At 44.8% G+C, this 20,566-nt stretch overlaps 1 protein-coding gene across 1 annotated transcript in view; it reads left to right on the top strand.

Annotated features, from left to right (window-relative positions):
- Positions 1-20,566, top strand: part of slc1a3a (solute carrier family 1 member 3a) — a 687,310-nt gene that overhangs the window by 187,978 nt on the left and 478,766 nt on the right. The window contains exon 4 of the mRNA XM_068029072.1: positions 12,632-12,836. Coding sequence (XP_067885173.1) covers positions 12,632-12,836 — 205 coding nt within the window. The remainder of the gene's footprint in view (positions 1-12,631; positions 12,837-20,566) is intronic.

Genomic DNA, 20,566 nt, shown 5'->3' on the forward strand with positions numbered 1-20,566 from the left:
GGGAACAGCTGTTTGAAGGTAAATCCACATGTGATATGTGGGAGGCTTTTAAAGAGAGGTTGATTAGCGTGCAGGAGAGACATGTTCCTGTGAAAATGAGGGATAGAAATGGCAAGATTAGGGAACCATGGATGACAGGTGAAATTGTGAGACTAGCTAAGAGGAAAAAGGAAGCATACATAAGGTCTAGGCGGCTGATGAAAGACGAAGCTTTGAAAGAATATCGGGAATGTAGGACCAATCTGAAACGAGGAATTAAGAGGGCCAAAATGGGTCATGAAATATCTTTAGCAAACAGGGTTAAGGAAAATCCCAAAGCCGTTTATTCATATATAAGGAGAAAGAGGGTAACTAGAGAAAGGATTGGCCCACTAAAGGACAAAGGAGGAATGTTATGCTTGGACTCAGAGAAAATGGGTGAGATTCTAAACGAGTACTTTGCATCGGTATTCACCGAGGAGAGGGACATGACGGATGTTGAGGTTAGGAACAGATGTTTGATTACTCTAGGTCAAGTCGGCATAAGGAGGGAGGAAGTGTTGGGTATTCTAAAGGGCATTAAGGTGGACAAGTCCCCAGGTCCGGATGGGATCTATCCCAGGTTACTGAGGGAAGCGAGAGAGGAAATAGCTGGGGCCTTAACAGATATCTTTGCAGCATCCTTAAACACGGGTGAGGTCCCGGAGGACTGGAGAATTGCTAATGTTGTCCCCTTGTTTAAGAAGGGTAGCAGGGATAATCCAGGTAATTATAGACGGGTGAGCCTGACGTCAGTGGTAGGGAAGCTGCTGGAGAAGATACTGAGGGATAGGATCTATTCCCATTTGGAAGAAAATGGGCTCATCAGTGATAGGCAACATGGTTTTGTGCAGGGAAGGTCATGTCTTACCAACTTAATAGAATTCTTTGAGGAAGTGACAAAGTTGATTGATGAGGGAAGGGCTGTCGATGTCATATACATGGACTTCAGTAAGGTGTTTGATAAGGTTCCCCATGGCAGGCTGATGTAGAAAGTGAAGGCGCTTGGGGTCCAAGGTGTACTAGCTAGATGGATAAAGAACTGGCTGGGCAACAGGAGACAGAGAATAGCAGTAGAAGGGAGTTTCTCAAAATGGAGACGTGTGACCAGTGGTGTTCCACAGGGATCCGTGCTGGGACCACTGTTGTTTGTGATATACATTAATGATTTGGAGGAAAGTATAGGAGGTCTGATTAGCAAATTTGCAGACGACACTAAGATTGGTGGAGTAGCAGATAGTGAAGGGGACTGTCAGAGAATACAGCAGAATATAGATAGATTGGAGAGTTGGGCAGAGAAATGGCAGATGGAGTTCAATCAGGGCAAATGCGAGGTGATGCATTTTGGAAGATCCAATTCAAGAGTGAACTATACAGTAAATGGAAAAGTCCTGGGGAAAATTGATGTCCAGAGAGATTTGGGTGTTCAGGTCCACTGTTCCCTGAAGGTGGCAACGCAGGTAAATAGAGTGGTCAAGAAGGCATACGGCATGCTTTCCTTCATCGGACGGGGCATTGAGTACAAGAGTTGGCAGGTCATGTTATAGTTGTATAGGACTTTGGTTCGGCCACATTTGGAATACTGCGTACAGTTCTGGTCGCCACATTATCAAAAGGATGTGGATGCTTTGGAAAGGGTGCAGAGGAGGTTCACCAGGATGTTGCCTGGTATGGAGGGCGCTAGCTATGAAGAGAGGTTGAGTAGATTAGGATTATTTTCATTAGAAAGACGGAGGTTGAGGGGGGACCTGATTGAGGTGTACAAAATCATGAGAGGTATAGACAGAGTGGATAGCAAGAAGCTTTTTCCCAGAGTGGGGGATTCAATTACTAGAGGTCACGAGTTCAAAGTGAAAGGGGAAAAGTTTAGGGGGGATATGCGTGGAAAGTTCTTTACGCAGAGGGTGGTGGGCACCTGGAACGCATTGCCAGCGGAGGTGGTAGATGCGGGTACGATGGAGTCTTTTAAGATGTATCTAGACAGATACATGAATGGGCAGGAAGAAAAGAGATACAGAAGCTTAGAAAATAGGCGACATGTTTAGAGAGAGGATCTGGATCGGCGCAGGCTTGGAGGGCCGAAGGGCCTGTTCCTGTGCTGTAATTATCTTTGTTTCTTGTCTTTGTTCTTTGTTATGTATCATTGATGCACTGAATGCAGGCTCTGTAACCGGTGATGTATTATTGATGCACTGAATACTGGCTCTGTAACCGGTTATGTATTACTGATGCAATGATTAGAGGCTCTGTAAACGGTTATATATTATTGATGCAATGATTACAGGCTCTGTAACCGGTTATGTATTATTGATGCACTGATTAGAGGCTCTGTAACCGGTTATGTATTATTGATGCACTGATTACAGGCTCTGTAAACGGTTATATATTATTGATGCAATGATTACAGGCTCTGTAAACGGTTATGTATTATTGATGCAATGATTAGAGGCTCTGTAAACGGTTATATATTATTGATGCAATGATTACAGGCTCTGTAAACGGTTATATATTATTGATGCAATGATTACAGGCTCTGTAACCGGTTATGTATTATTGATGCACTGATTACAGGCTCTGTAACCGGTTATGTATTATTGATGCACTGATTACAGGCTCTGTAACCGGTTATGTATCATTGATGCACTGATTACAGGCTCTGTAACCGTTTATGTATCATTGATGCACTGATTACAGGCTCTGTAACCGGTTATATATTATTGTTGCACAGATTACAGGCCCTTTAACCGGTTATGTATTATTGATGCACTGATTACAGGCTCTGTAACCGGTTATGTATTATTGATTGCCGACAGTGCGCTGCAGATGCTCTCCGAGCCATCTCCCGCGGGCGCTTTGAAGTTGCGGCCGGGGGGGCCGTTCGTGGATGTTTTGGGTGTTCGGGGCACCTTTTCACAGGACTTCTCTCGGGTCCCGCAGCTCCTTCTTCACCTCAATGGACTTACCGCATGCCGTGGCTGCAGACACTCTGGACTGTGAAGACAGCAGGATCGGAGATTAAAGTATCGGCAGCTGTGCTCGTCAATTTCATCCGGATCAATTTCATTGAGAAAACAAAGAGCAGGTGTGGCTGGGGGAGGGCAGTGGGCCCAGGTAACATACACTAAACTAACTGTTAACTTTTAGATAGGGCTAAAATGAACTGATTTAAAGAGCCAGGGGAATTTAAACAGTTTAAGAGGGTAGATTGGGGGAGAAAACGTTAGGGATGGGAGCAGATGGCCATGGATAGAGTTGAACAGCAAGGGAGCTTCCTAGGGAGCTTCCAGCCCAGGAGCCATCTTGAAAAAGCAGCGTCGTTGGCACCAGCTAGACCTCATTGTCACAAGGCGAGCCGCCTTAAACAGTGTTCAAATCACATGCAGCTTCCACAGTGCGGACTGCGACACCGACCACTCCCTGGTGTGCAGCAAGGTTAGACTCAGACCAAAGAAGTTGCATCATTCCAAGCAGAAGGGCCACCCGCGCATCAACACGAGCAGAATTTCTCACCCACAGCTGTTACAAAAATTTCTAAATTCACTTGTAACAGCCCTTCAAAACACTCCCACAGGGGATGCTGAGACCAAGTGGGCCCACATCAGAGACGCCATCTATGAGTCAGCTTTGACCACCTACGGCAAAAGTGCGAAGAGAAATGCAGACTGGTTTCAATCTCATAATGAAGAGCTGGAACCTGTCATAGCCGCTAAGCGCATTGCACTTTTGAACTACAAGAAAGCCCCCAGCGATTTAACATCCGCAGCACTTAAAGCAGCCAGAAGTACTGCACAAAGAACAGCTAGGCGTTGCGCAAACGACTACTGGCAACACCTATGCAGTCATATTCAGCTGGCCTCAGACACCGGAAACATCAGAGGAATGTATGATGGCATGAAGAGAGCTCTTGGGCCAACCATCAAGAAGATCACCCCCCTCAAATCTAAATCGGGGGACATAATCACTGACCAACGCAAACAGATGGACCGCTGGGTTGAGCACTACCTAGAACTGTACTCCAGGGAGAATGCTGTCACTGAGACTGCCCTCAATGCAGCCCAGCCTCTACCAGTCATGGATGAGCTGGACATACAGCCAACCAAATCGGAACTCAGTGATGCCATTGATTCCCTAGCCAGCGGAAAAGCCCCTGGGAAGGACAGCATTACCCCTGAAATAATCAAGAGTGCCAAGCCTGCTATACTCTCAGCACTACATGAACTGCTATGCCTGTGCTGGGACGAGGGAGCAGTACCCCAGGACATGCGCGATGCCAACATCATCACCCTCTATAAAAACAAAGGTGACCGCGGTGACTGCAACAACTACCGTGGAATCTCCCTGCTCAGCATAGTGGGGAAAGTCTTTGCTCGAGTCGCTCTGAACAGGCTCCAGAAGCTGGCCGAGCGCGTCTACCCTGAGGCACAGTGTGGCTTTCGTGCAGAGAGATCGACTATTGACATGCTGTTCTCCCTTCGTCAGATACAGGAGAAATGCCGTGAACAACAGATGCCCCTCTACATTGCTTTCATTGATCTCACCAAAGCCTTTGACCTCGTCAGCAGACGTGGTCTCTTCAGACTACTAGAAAAGATCGGATGTCCACCAAAGCTACTAAGTATCATCACCTCATTCCATGACAATATGAAAGGCACAATTCAACATGGTGGCTCCTCATCAGAGCCCTTTCCTATCCTGAGTGGTGTGAAACAGGGCTGTGTTCTCGCACCCACACTTTTTGGGATTTTCTTCTCCCTGCTGCTTTCACATGCGTTCAAATCCTCTGAAGAAGGAATTTTCCTCCACACAAGATCAGGGGGCAGGTTGTTAAACCTTGCCCGTCTAAGAGCGAAGTCCAAAGTACGGAAAGTCCTCATCAGAGAACTCCTCTTTGCTGACGATGCTGCTTTAACATCTCACACTGAAGAATGCCTGCAGAGTCTCATCGACAGGTTTGCGTCTGCCTGCAATGAATTTGGCCTAACCATCAGCCTCAAGAAAACGAACATCATGGGGCAGGATGTCAGAAATGCTCCATCCATCAATATTGGCGACCACGCTCTGGAAGTGGTTCAAGAGTTCACCTACCTAGGCTCAACTATCACCAGTAACCTGTCTCTAGATGCAGAAATCAACAAGCGCATGGGTAAGGCTTCCACTGCTATGTTCAGACTGGCCAAGAGAGTGTGGGAAAATGGCGCACTGACACGGAACACAAAAGTGCGAGTGTATCAGGCCTGTGTCCTCAGTACCTTGCTCTACGGCAGCGAGGCCTGGACAACGTATGCCAGCCAAGAGCGACGTCTCAATTCATTCCATCTTCGCTGCCTTCGGAGAATACTTGGCATCAGGTGGCAGGACTATATCTCCAACACAGAAGTCCTTGAAGCGGCCAACATCCCCAGCTTATACACACTACTGAGTCAGCGGCGCTTGAGATGGCTTGGCCATGTGAGCCGCATGGAAGATGGCAGGATCCCCAAAGACACATTGTACAGCGAGCTCGCCACTGGTATCAGACCCACCGGCCGTCCATGTCTCCGTTATAAAGACGTCTGCAAACGCGACATGAAATCGTGTGACATTGATCACAAGTCGTGGGAGTCAGTTGCCAGCATTCGCCAGAGCTGGCGGGCAGCCATAAAGACAGGGCTAAATTGTGGCGAGTCGAAGAGACTTAGTAGTTGGCAGGAAAAAAGACAGAGGCGCAAGGGGAGAGCCAACTGTGCAACAGCCCCAACAAACAAATTTCTCTGCAGCACCTGTGGAAGAGCCTGTCACTCCAGAATTGGCCTTTATAGCCACTCCAGGCGCTGCTTCACAAACCACTGACCACCTCCAGGCGCGTATCCATTGTCTCTCGAGATAAGGAGGCCCAAAAGAAATTATTGATGCAGTGATTATAGGCGGTTTAACCGGTTATGTATTATTGATGCACTGATTACAGGCCCTTTAACCGTTTATGTATTATTGATGCACTGATTACAGGCTCTGTATCTGGTTATGTATCATTGATGCACTGATTACAGGCCCTGTAACGGGTTATGTATTATTGATGCACTGATTACAGGCCCTGTAACGGGTTATGTATTATTGTTGCACTGATTACAGGCCCTTTAACCGGTTATGTATTATTGTTGCACTGATTACAGGCCCTTTAACCGTTTATGTATTATTGATGCACTGATTACAGGCTCTGTATCTGGTTATGTATCATTGATGCACTGATTACAGGCCCTGTAACGGGTTATGTATTATTGATGCACTGATTACAGGCCCTGTAACGGGTTATGTATTATTGTTGCACTGATTACAGGCCCTTTAACCGTTTATGTATTATTGATGCACTGATTACAGGCCCTGTAACCAGTTATGTATTATTGATGCACTGATTACAGGCCCTGTAACGGGTTATGTATTATTGTTGCACTGATTACAGGCCCTTTAACCGGTTATGTATTGTTGATGCACTGATTACAGGCCCTGTAACACCTTATATATCATTGATGCACTGATTACAGGCCCTGTAACCGGTTATGTATTATTGATGCACTGAATACAGGCTCTGTAACCGGTTATGTATTATTGATGCACTGATTAAAGGTTTGTAACCGCTTATATATTATTGATGCACTGATTCCAGGCCCTGTAACCCCTTATATGTTATTGATGCACTGATTACAGGCTCTGTAAACGGTTATGTATCATTGATGCTCTGAATACAGGCTCTGTAACCGTTTATGTATTGTTGATGCACTGATTACAGGCTCTGTAACCGGTTATGTATCATTGATGCACTGATTACAGGCTCTGTAACCGGTTGTGTATTATTGATGCACTGATTACAGGCCCTGTAACCGGTTATGTATTATTGATGCACTGATTACAGGCCCTATAACCGCTTATATATTATTGATGCACTGATTACAGGCCCTGTAACCTCTTATATATTATTGATGCACTGATTACAGGCTCTGTAACCGGTTCTGTATTCTTGATACACTGATTACATGCTCTATAACCACTTATTTATTATTGATGCACTGATTACAGGCTCTGTAACCGGTTATGTATTATTGATGCACTGATTACAGGCTCTGTAACCGGTTTTGTATCATTGATGCACTGATTACAGGCTCTGTAAATGGTTATGTATTATTGATACACTGATTACAGGCTCTGTAACCCGTTATGTATTATTGATGCACTGATTCCAGGCTCTGTAACCGGTTATGTATCATTGATGCACTGATTACAGACTCTGTAAATGGTTATGTATCATTGATGCACTGAATGCAGGCTCTGTAACCGGTTATGTATTATTGATGCACTGAATACTGGCTCTGTAACCGGTTATGTATTACTGATGCAATGATTAGAGGCTCTGTAAACGGTTATATATTATTGATGCAATGATTACAGGCTCTGTAACCGGTTATGTATTATTGATGCACTGATTACAGGCTCTGTAACCGGTTATGTATTATTGATGCACAGATTGCAGGCCCTTTAACCGGTTATGCATTATTGATGCACTGATTACAGGCCCTCTAACCGGTTATGTATTATTGATGCACTGATTACAGGCCCTTTAACCGTTTATGTATTATTGATGCACTGATTACAGGCCATGTAGCTGGTTATGTGTCATTGATGCACTGATTACAGGCCCTGTAACCAGTTATGTATTATTGATGCACTGATTACAGGCTCTGTATCTGGTTATGTGTCATTGATGCACTGATTACAGGCCCTGTAACCAGTTATGTATTATTGATGCACTGATTACAGGCCCTGTAACGGGTTATGTATTATCGTTGCACTGATTACAGGCCCTTTAACCGGTTATGTATTGTTGATGCACTGATTACAGGCCCTGTAACACCTTATATATCATTGATGCACTGATTACAGGCCCTGTAACCGGTTATGTATTATTGATGCACTGAATACAGGCTCTGTAACCGGTTATGTATTATTGATGCACTGATTACAGGCCCTGTAACTGGTTATGTATTATTGATGCACTGATTACAGGCCCTTTAACCGGTTATGTACTATTGATGCACTGATTAAAGGTTTGTAACCGCTTATATTATATATTATTGATGCACTGATTCCAGGCCCTGTAACCCCTTATATGTTCTTGATGCACTGATTACAGGCTCTGTAACCGGTTATGTATCATTGATGCACTGATTACAGGCTCTGTAACCGGTTATGTATTATTGATGCACAGATTACAGGCCCTTTAACCGGTTATGCATTATTGATGCACTGATTACAGGCCCTGTAACCGGTTATGTATTATTGATGCACTGATTACAGGCCCTTTAACCGGTTATGTATTATTGATGCACTGATTACAGGCCCTTTAACCGTTTATGTATTATTGATGCACTGATTACAGGCCATGTAGCTGGTTATGTATTATTGATGCACTGATTACAGGCCCTTTAACCGGTTATGTATTATTGATGCACTGATTACAGGCTCTGTATCTGGTTATGTGTCATTGATGCACTGATTACAGGCCCTGTAACCAGTTATGTATTATTGATGCACTGATTACAGGCCCTGTAACGGGTTATGTATTATTGTTGCACTGATTACAGGCCCTTTAACCGGTTATGTATTGTTGATGCACTGATTACAGGCCCTGTAACACCTTATATATCATTGATGCACTGATTACAGGCCCTGTAACCGGTTATGTATTATTGATGCACTGAATACAGGCTCTGTAACCGGTTATGTATTATTGATGCACTGATTACAGGCCCTGTAACTGGTTATGTATTATTGATGCACTGATTACAGGCCCTTTAACCGGTTATGTACTATTGATGCACTGATTAAAGGTTTGTAACCGCTTATATTATATATTATTGATGCACTGATTCCAGGCCCTGTAACCCCTTATATGTTCTTGATGCACTGATTACAGGCTCTGTAAACGGTTATGTATCATTGATGCTCTGAATACAGGCTCTGTAACCGTTTATGTATTGTTGATGCACTGATTACAGGCTCTGTAACCGGTTATGTATCATTGATGCACTGATTACAGGCTCTGTAACCGGTTATGTATCATTGATGCACTGATTACAGGCCCTGTAACCGGTTATGTATTATTGATGCACTGATTACAGGCCCTGTAACCGGTTATGTATTATTGATGCACTGATTACAGGCCCTATAACCGCTTATATATTATTGATGCACTGATTACAGGCCCTGTAACCTCTTATATATTATGGATGCACTGATTACCGGCTCTGTAAACGGTTATGTATCATTGATGCACTGAATACAGGCTCTGTAACCGGTTATGTATTATTGATGCACTGATTACAGGCCCTGTAACCGGTTATGTATTATTGATGCACTGATTACAGGCCCTGTAACCGGTTATGTATTATTGATGCACTGATTACAGGCCCTTTAACCGTTTATGTATTATTGATGCACTGATTACAGGCCCTGTAACCGGTTATGTATTATTGATGCACTGATTGCAGGTCCTTTAACCGGTTATGTATTATTGATGCACTGATTACAGGCTCTGTAACCGGTTATGTATTATTGATGCACTGATTACAGGCCCTTTAACCGGTTATGTATTATTGATGCACTGATTACAGGCTCTGTAACTGGTTATGTATTATTGATGCACTGATTAGAGGCTCTGTATCTGGTTATGTATTATTGATGCACTGATTACAGGCTCTGTAACTGGTTATGTATTATTGATGCACTTTTTGCAGGCTCTGTAACCGGTTATGTATTATTGATGCACTGATTACTGGCCCTTTAACCGGTTATGTATTATTGATGCACTGATTACAGGCCCTGTAACCGGTTATGTATTATTGATGCACTGATTACAGGCCCTGTAACCGGTTATGTATTATTGATGCACTGATTACAGGCCCTTTAACCGGTTATGTATTATTGATGCACTGATTACAGGCTCTGTAACTGGTTATGTATTATTGATGCACTGATTACAGGCTCTGTAACCGGTTATGTATTATTGATGCACTGATTACAGGCTCTGTAACCGGTTATGTATTATTGATGCACTGATTACAGGCCCTTTAACCGGTTATGTATTATTGATGCACTGATTACAGGCCCTGTAACCGGTTATGTATTATTGATGCACTGATTACAGGCCCTGTAACCGGTTATGTATTATTGATGCCCTGATTACAGGCCCTTTAACCGGTTATGTATTATTTATGCACTGATTACAGGCTCTGTAATCGGTTATGTATTATTGATGCACTGATTACAGGCCCTGTAACCGGTTATGTATTATTGATGCACTGATTACAGGCCCTTTAACCGGTTATGTATTGTTGATGCACTGATTACAGGCTCTGTAACCGGTTATGTATTATTGATGCACTGATTACAGGCCCTTTAACCGGTTATGTATTATTGATGCACTGATTACAGGCTCTGTAACTGGTTATGTATCATTGATGCACTGATTACAGGCTCTGTAACTGGTTATGTATTATTGATGCACTGATTGCAGGCTCTGTAAATGGTTATGTAGTGTAACAGCTTGGCTAGGGGTGCGGCAAGTACTATTGCCGGAATATTGTCAGGGCCCATAGCTTTTGCAGTATCCAATGCCTTCAGTCGTTTCTTGATATCACGCGGAGTGAATCGAATTGGCTGAAGTCTGGTATCTGTGATGCTGGGGACTTCAGGAGGAGGCCAAGATGTATCATCCACTGAGCACTTCTGGCTGAAGATTGTTGCAAATGCTTCAGCTTTATCTTTCATACTGATGTGCTGGGCTCCCCCATCATTGAGGATGGGGATATTTGTGGAGCCACCTCCTCCAGTTAGTTGTTTAATTGTCCACCACCATTCACGGCTGGATGTGGCAGGACTGCAGAGCTTAGATCTGATCCGTTGGTTATGGGATCACTTAGCTCTGTCTATCACATGCTGCTTACGCAGTTTGGCATGCAAGTAGTTCTGGGTTGTAGCTTCACCAGGTTGACCCCTCATTTTGAGGTATGCCTGGTGCTGCTCCTGGCGTGCCCTCCTGCACTCTTCATTGAACCACGGTTGGTCTCCTGGTTGATGGTAATGGTAGAGTGGGGGATATGCCGGGCCATGAGGTTACAGATTGTGGTTGAATACAGTTCTGCTGCTGCTGATGGCCCACAGCGCCTCATGGATGCCCAGTTTTGCATTGCTAGATCAGTTCAAAATCTATCCCATTTAGCACGGTGATAGTGCCACACAACACGATGGAGGGTATCCTCAATGTGAAGGCGGGACTTCATCTCCACAAGGACTGTGCGGTGGTCACTCCTACCAATACTGTCATGGACAGATGCATCTGTGGCAGGCAGATTGGTGAGGATGAGGTCAAGTATGATTTTCCCTCGTGTTGGTTCCCCCACCACCTGCCGCATACCCAGTCTAGCAGCTATGTCCTTTAGGACTCGGCCAGCTCAGTCAGTAGTGGTGCTACCGAGCCACTCTTGGTGATGGACATTGAAGTCCCCCATCCAAAGTACATTTTGTTCCCTTGCCACCCTCAGTGCCACCATCAGCTGAGGAAGGGCAGTAGGTGATAATCAGCAGGAGGTTACCTTGACCATGTTTGACCTGATGCCATGAGACTTCATGGGGTCCGGAGTCAATGTTGAGGACTCCCAGGGCAATTCCCTCCCAACTGTAGACCACTGTGCCACCACCTCTGGTGGGTCTGTCCTGCCGGTGGGACAGGACATACCCGGGGATGGTGATGGTGGTGTCTGGGACATTGTCTGTAAGGTATGATTCCTTGAGTATGACTATGTCAGGCTGTTGCTTGACTAGTCTGTGGGACAGCTCTCCCAACTTTGGCACAAGCCCCCAGATGTTAGTAAGGAGGACTTTGCAGGTTCGACAGGACTGGGTTTGCCGTTGTCGTTTCCGGTGCCTAGGTCGATGTCGGGTGGTCTGTCCGGTTTCATTCCTTTTTATTGACTTCGTAGCAGTTTGATACAACTGATTGGCTTGCTGGGCCATTTCAGAGGGCATTTAAGAGTCAACTGCATTGCTCTGGGTCTGGAGTCACATGTAGGCCAGACCAGGTCAGACCAGATCATGGTGGGTTCTGAACTTGTATCCCCAGGATATTAGCCTGGACCTCTGGATTACTAGTCCAGTGACATTACCACTACACTACACTCTCCCTCTTGAGCATTCCTGATTTTAATTGCTCCACCATTAGTGGCTGCCCTTCCAGTTGCCTGGGCCTCAAGCTCTAGGATACCCTCGCTACACCTTGCTGTCTCAGCACCTCACTTTCCTCCTCTAAGAGACTCCTCAAACCCACCTCTTTGACCAAGCTTTTAGTTAGCTGACCTAATATCTCGTTTTGTGGCTTGGTGTCATATTTTGTTCTTTAATGCTCCTGTGAAGCAGTTGGAATGTTATGTTAAAGGTGCTCTATAAATATAAGTTGTTGTTGTTATAGATGCTAGTTAAATGTAAATTGTTGGTTTACTAAATTGGTATTGCTCGTAATGTTTTCCCTCCTGTTTCTCTGACTGTTGCTCACGCACACAATAATGGTCTGAATTGTTCAATGTGACAGGTATGGCTTCCCTGGACAGCAAGGCCTCTGGTAAAATGGGTATTCGAGCAGTGATTTACTATACAACTACCACAGTGCTGGCCGTGATAACTGGAATCATTATGGTGTTGATCATCCACCCTGGAGGAGGAGGCAAGGAGAAGATGCACCGTGAGGGAAAGATTGAAGAAGTGCATTCAGTGGATGCATTCCTGGATTTAGTCAGGTCTGACATCTGCTTTAATCCTCTCTAACCACAAACAGAAAGTCAAATCCATGGCTCTGGAGATCAGACTGTCTCCTTCAACTTAAATCATTTCTCTCTGTCACTTCGAAACACCAGGGTGATATCAACATCTTTAACTGTGCTATTGTAATTTACCTGATCAGAAACACACTCACACTCACACACCCAAAACACACTCACACTCACACACCCAAAACACACTCACACTCACACTCCCAAAAAAACACTCACTCACACAGCCAAAACACACTCAAACACCCAAAACACACACACACTCACACTCCCAAAAAAACACTCACTCACACAGCCAAAACACACTCACACTCACACTCCCAAAAAAACACTCACTCACACACCCAAAACACACTCACACTCACACACCCAAAACACACTCACACTCACACACCCAAAACACACTCACACTCACACTCCCAAAAAACACTCACTCACACAGCCAAAACACACTCACACACCCAAAACACACACACACTCACACTCCCAAAAAAACACTCACTCACACAGCCAAAACACACTCACACACCCAAAACACACACACACTCACACTCCCAAAAAAACACTCACTCACACAGCCAAAATACACTCACACACCCAAAACACACTCACAATCACACTCCCAAAAAAACACTCACTCACACAGCCAAAATACACTCACACACCCAAAACACACTCACAATCACACTCCCAAAAAAACACTCACTCACACAGCCAAAACACACTCACACACCCAAAACACACTCACACTCCCAAAAAAACACTCACTCACACAGCCAAAACACACTCACACACCCAAAACACACTCACACTCACACTCCCAAAAAAACACTCACTCACACAGCCAAAACACACTCACACACCCAAAACACACTCACACTCACACTCCCAAAAAAACACTCACTCACACAGCCAAAACACACTCACACACCCAAAAGACACTCACACTCACTCCCAAAAAAACACTCACTCACACAGCCAAAACACACTCACACACCCAAAACACACTCACACTCACACACCCAAAACACACACACACTCCCCAAACACACTCACACTCCCAAAACACACTCACACTCACACTCCAAAAAAACACACACTCACACAGCCAAAACAAACTCACACTCCCCAAACACACTCCCAAAAAAACACTCACTCATACAGCCAAAACACACTCACACTCCCCAAACACACTCACACTCCCAAAACACACTCACACTTTCTACAAACGCTCACACACTCAAAACACACTCACACTCACACATCCAAAACACACACACCCAAAACACACACACCCAAAACACACTCACACACTCAAAACACACTCACACACTCAAAACACACTCACACTCACACACTCTACACACGCTCACACACGCAAAACACACTCACACTCACACACTCAAAAGTCACTCACACACTTAAATCACACTCACACACTCAAAACACATTCACACACCCAAAACACACTCACACACTCAAAACACACTCACACTCACTCTAAAAACAAACTCACACACTGAAAATGCACTCACACTCACACACTCAAACACACTCTTACCCACACACTCAAAACACACTCACACACTCAAAACACAGTCACACTCACACATCCAAAACACACACACTCACGCAGCCAAAACGCACTCACACTCCCAAAACACACTCACACTCACAAAACACACTCACACTCACACACCCAAAACACACTCACACTCCCAAAATCACACACTCACACACCCAAAACACACTCACACACACACAAAACACACTCACACTCCCAAATAACACTCACACTCATACACCCACAACACACTCACACTCACACTCACACACCAAAAAAACACTCACTCACACAGCCAAAACACACTCATACTCCCCAAACACACTCACACTCACACTCGCAAAACACACTCACACTCCAAAAAAACACTCACTCACACAGCCAAAACACACTCACACTCCCCAAACACACTCCCAAAAAACACTCACTCACACAGCCAAAACACACTCATACTCCCCAAACACACTCACACTCACACTCCCAAAAAACACTCACTCACACAGCCAAAACACAATCACACTCCCCAAACACACTCCCAAAAAACACTCACTCACACTCCCAAAAAACACTCATACTGCCCAAACACACTCACACTCACACTCCCAAAAAACACTCACTCACACAGCCAAAACACACTCACACTCCCCAAACACACTCCCAAAAAACACTCACTCACACAGCCAAAACACACTCACACTCCCCAAACACACTCCCAAAAACACTCACTCACACAGCCAAAACACACTCATACTCCCCATACACACTCACACTCACACTCCCAAAAAACACTCACTCACACAGCCAAAACACACTCACACTCCCCAAACAATCTCCCAAAAAACACTCACTCACACAGCCAAAACACACTCACACTCCCCAAACACACTCCCAAAAAACACTCACTCACACAGCCAAAACACACTCACACTCACACACTCGAAACACAATCATACTCACACTCTAAACACACTCACACACCAAAAACACACAAACACTCACACTCCCCAAACACACTCACACTCCCCAAACACACTCACACTCACACTCCCAAAAAACACTCACACTCACACACTCGAAACACAATCACACTCACACACTCTAAACACACTCACACTCACACACTCGAAACACAATCACACTCACACACTCTAAACACACTCACACACCAAAAACACACAAACACTCAAATTCCCCAAACACACTCACACTCCCAAAAAACACTCACATTCATACACCCAAAACACAACCACACACACACACCAGAAACACACTCACACTCCCAAAAAACACACACACTCACACACCCAAAACAAAATCACACTCACACATTCAAAACACACTCACACACCCAAAACACACTCACACACTCCAAACACACTCAGACACTCAAAATACACTCACACACCCAGAACACACTCACATTCACACACTCAAAAGACACTCACACTCACACACTCTAAATACACTCACACTCCCAAAACACACTCACACTCACACACTCAAAACACAAACACACTCGCACACACAAAACACACTCACACACCAAAAAATACCCTCACATTCACACATTCAAAACACACTCACAAACTCTAAACACACTCACACACCCAAAACACACTCACACTCACACACCCAAAACACACTCACACACTCAAAACACACTCACACTCTAAACACACTCACACACTCAAAACACAATCACACTCACACATATGAAACACACTCATCCTCACACACCAGAAAATACACTCACACTCACACCCAAAGCACACTCACACTCAAAACACTCTCAGAAACGCAAAACACACTCTCACACCCAAAACACACGCACACACTCAAAACACAATCACACTCACATACCCAAAACACACTCATACTCACACTCCCAAAACACACACACTCACACACCCAAAACAAAATCACACTCACGCTCACACTCACTCACGCAAAACACACTCACACTCACACACCCAAAACACACTCACACTCACACACACAAAACAAACTCACACACCCAAAAGGCACTCACACTCACACACTCCAAACACGCTCAGACACTCAAAATACACTCACACAACCAAAACACACTCACAGTCACACACCCAAAACACATTCACGCTCACACACTCTAAACTCACTCACACTCACACACCCAAAACACACTCACACTCACACACCCAGAACACACTCACGCTCACACACTCCAAATACAAGCATACACCCAAAACACATCCACCCTCACAAACTCAAAACACACTCACACACCCAAAACACACTCACACATGCAAATCACACTCACGCAACCAAAACACAATCACATTCACACACCCAAAACACACTCACACACGCAAATCACACTCACACAACCAAAACACAATCACATTCACACACCCAAAACACACTCACACTCACAAACCCAAAACACACTCACACACTCAAAACACACTCACACTCACACACTCTAAACAAATTCACACTCACACACTCCAAACACACCCACACTCACACACTCAAACACTCGCACACACTCTAAACACACTCACACTCACACACCCAAAACACACTCACACTCTCAAAACACAGTCACACTCACAGACTCAAAAACACTAACACTCACACACCCAAAACACACTCCCACGTTCTAAACACACTCACACTCACACACCCAAAACACAATCACACTCACACACTCTAAACACACTCACACACAAAAAAACACACACACTCAAAATACACTCACCCACCCAAAACACACTCACACACTCAAAACACACTCACACTCACACACTCTAAACACACTCACACTCACACACCCAAAACACACTCACACACTCAAAACATACTCACACTCACACACTCTAAACACACTCACACTCACACTCCCAAAACACACTCACACACTCAAAACACACACACTCACACTCCAAAAAAACACTCACTCACACAGCCAAAACACACTCACACTCCCCAAACACACTCCCAAAAAACACTCACTCACACAGCCAAAACACACTCACACTCCCCAAACACACTCACACTTACACTCCCAAAAAACACTCACTCACACAGCCAAAACACACTCACACACCCAAAACACACTCACACTCATACTCCCAAAAAACACTCACTCACACAGCCAAAACACACTCACACTCCCCAAACACACTCCCAAAAAACACTCACTCACACAGCCAAAACACACTCACACACCCAAAACACACACACACTCACACTCCCAAAAAAACACTCACTCACACAGCCAAAATACACTCACACACCCAAAACACACTCACACTCACACTCCCAAAAAAACACTCACTCACACAGCCAAAACACACTCACACACCCAAAACACACTCACACTCACACTCCCAAAAAAACACTCACTCACACAGCCAAAACACACTCACACACCCAAAACACACTCACACTCACACTCCCAAAAAACACTCACTCACACAGCCAAAACACACTCACACACCCAAAAGACACTCACACTCACTCCCAAAAAAACACTCACTCACACAGCCAAAACACACTCACACACCCAAAACACACACACACTCACACTCCCAAAAAACACTCACTCACACAGCCAAAACACACTCACACACCCAAAACACACACACACTCACACTCCCCAAAAAACACTCACTCACACAGCCAAAACACACTCACACACCCAAAACACACTCACACTCACACACCCAAAACACACACACACTCAAAAAAAACACTCACTCACACACCCAAAACACACTCATACTCCCCAAACACACTCACACTCCCAAAACACACTCACACTCACACTCCAAAAAAACACACACTCACACAGCCAAAACACACTCACACTCCCCAAACACACTCCCAAAAAAACACTCACTCATACAGCCAAAACACACTCACACTCCCCAAACACACTCACACTCCCAAAACACACTCACACTTTCTACAAACGCTCACACACTCAAAACACACTCACACACACACATCCAAAACACACACACCCAAAACACACTCACACACTCAAAACACACTCACACACTCAAACCACACTCACACTCACACACTCTACACACGCTCACACACGCAAAACACACTCACACTCACACACTCAAAAGTCACTCACACACTTAAATCACACTCACACACTCAAAACACATTCACACACCCAAAACACACTCACACACTCAAAACACACTCACACTCACTCTAAAAACAAACTCACACACTGAAAATGCACTCACACTCACACACTCAAACACACTCTTACCCATACACTCAAAACACACTCACACACTCAAAACACAGTCACACTCACACATCCAAAACACACACACTCACGCAGCCAAAACGCACTCACACTCCCAAAACACACTCACACTCACACACCCAAAACACACTCACACTCCCAAAATCACACACTCACACACCCAAAACACACTCACACACACACAAAACACACTCACACTCCCAAATAACACTCACACTCATACACCCACAACACACTCACACTCACACTCACACACCCAAAACACACACACACCAGAAACACACACACACTCACACTCCAAAAAAACACTCACTCACACAGCCAAAACACACTCATACTCCCCAAACACACTCACACTCACACTCCCAAAACACACTCACACTCCAAAAAAACACTCACTCACACAGCCAAAACACACTCACACTCCCCAAACACACTCCCAAAAAAACACTCACTCACACAGCCAAAACACACTCACACTCCCCAAACACACTCACACTTACACTCCCAAAAAACACTCACTCACACAGCCAAAACACACTCATACTCCCCAAACACACTCACACTCACACTCCCAAAAAACACTCACTCACACAGCCAAAACACACTCATACTCCCCAAACACACTCCCAAAAAACACTCACTCACACAGCCAAAACACACTCACACTCCCCAAACACATTCCCAAAAACACTCACTCACACAGCCAAAACACACTCATACTCCCCAAACACACTCACACTCACACACCCAAAAACACTCACTCACACAGCCAAAACACACTCACACTCCCCAAACACACTCCCAAAAAACACTCACTCACACAGCCAAAACACACTCATACTCCCCAAACACACTCACACTCACACTCCCAAAAAACACTCACTCACACAGCCAAAACACACTCACACTCCCCAAACACACTCCCAAAAAACACTCACTCACACAGCCAAAACACACTCACACTCCCCAAACACATTCCCAAAAACACTCACTCACACAGCCAAAACACACTCATACTCCCCAAACACACTCACACTCACACACCCAAAAACACTCACTCACACAGCCAAAACACACTCACACTCCCCAAACACACTCCCAAAAAACACTCACTCACACAGCCAAAACACACTCATACTCCCCAAACACACTCACACTCACACTCCCAAAAAACACTCACTCACACAGCCAAAACACACTCACACTCCCCAAACACACTCCCAAAAAACACTCACTCACACAGCCAAAACACACTCACACTCCCCAAACACACTCCCAAAAAACACTCACTCACACAGCCAAAACACACTCATACTCCCCAAACACACTCACACTCACACTCCCAAAAAACACTCACTCACACAGCCAAAACACAATCACACTCCCCAAACACACTCCCAAAAAACACTCACTCACACTCCCAAAAAACACTCATACTGCCCAAACACACTCACACTCACACTCCCAAAAAACACTCACTCACACAGCCAAAACACACTCACACTCCCCAAACACACTCCCAAAAAACACTCACTCACACAGCCAAAACACACTCACACTCCCCAAACACACTCCCAAAAAACACTCACTCACACAGCCAAAACACACTCACACTCACACACTCGAAACACAATCATACTCACACTCTAAACACACTCACACACCAAAAACACACAAACACTCACACTCCCCAAACACACTCACACTCCCCAAACTCACTCACACTCACACACTCGAAACACAATCACACTCACACACTCTAAACACACTCACACTCACACACTCGAAACACAATCACACTCACACACTCTAAACACACTCACACACCAAAAACACACAAACACTCAAATTCCCCAA

The sequence above is a fragment of the Heterodontus francisci genome, chromosome 4 (genome assembly GCF_036365525.1).
Source record: "Heterodontus francisci isolate sHetFra1 chromosome 4, sHetFra1.hap1, whole genome shotgun sequence".
NCBI lineage: Eukaryota > Metazoa > Chordata > Chondrichthyes > Heterodontiformes > Heterodontidae > Heterodontus > Heterodontus francisci.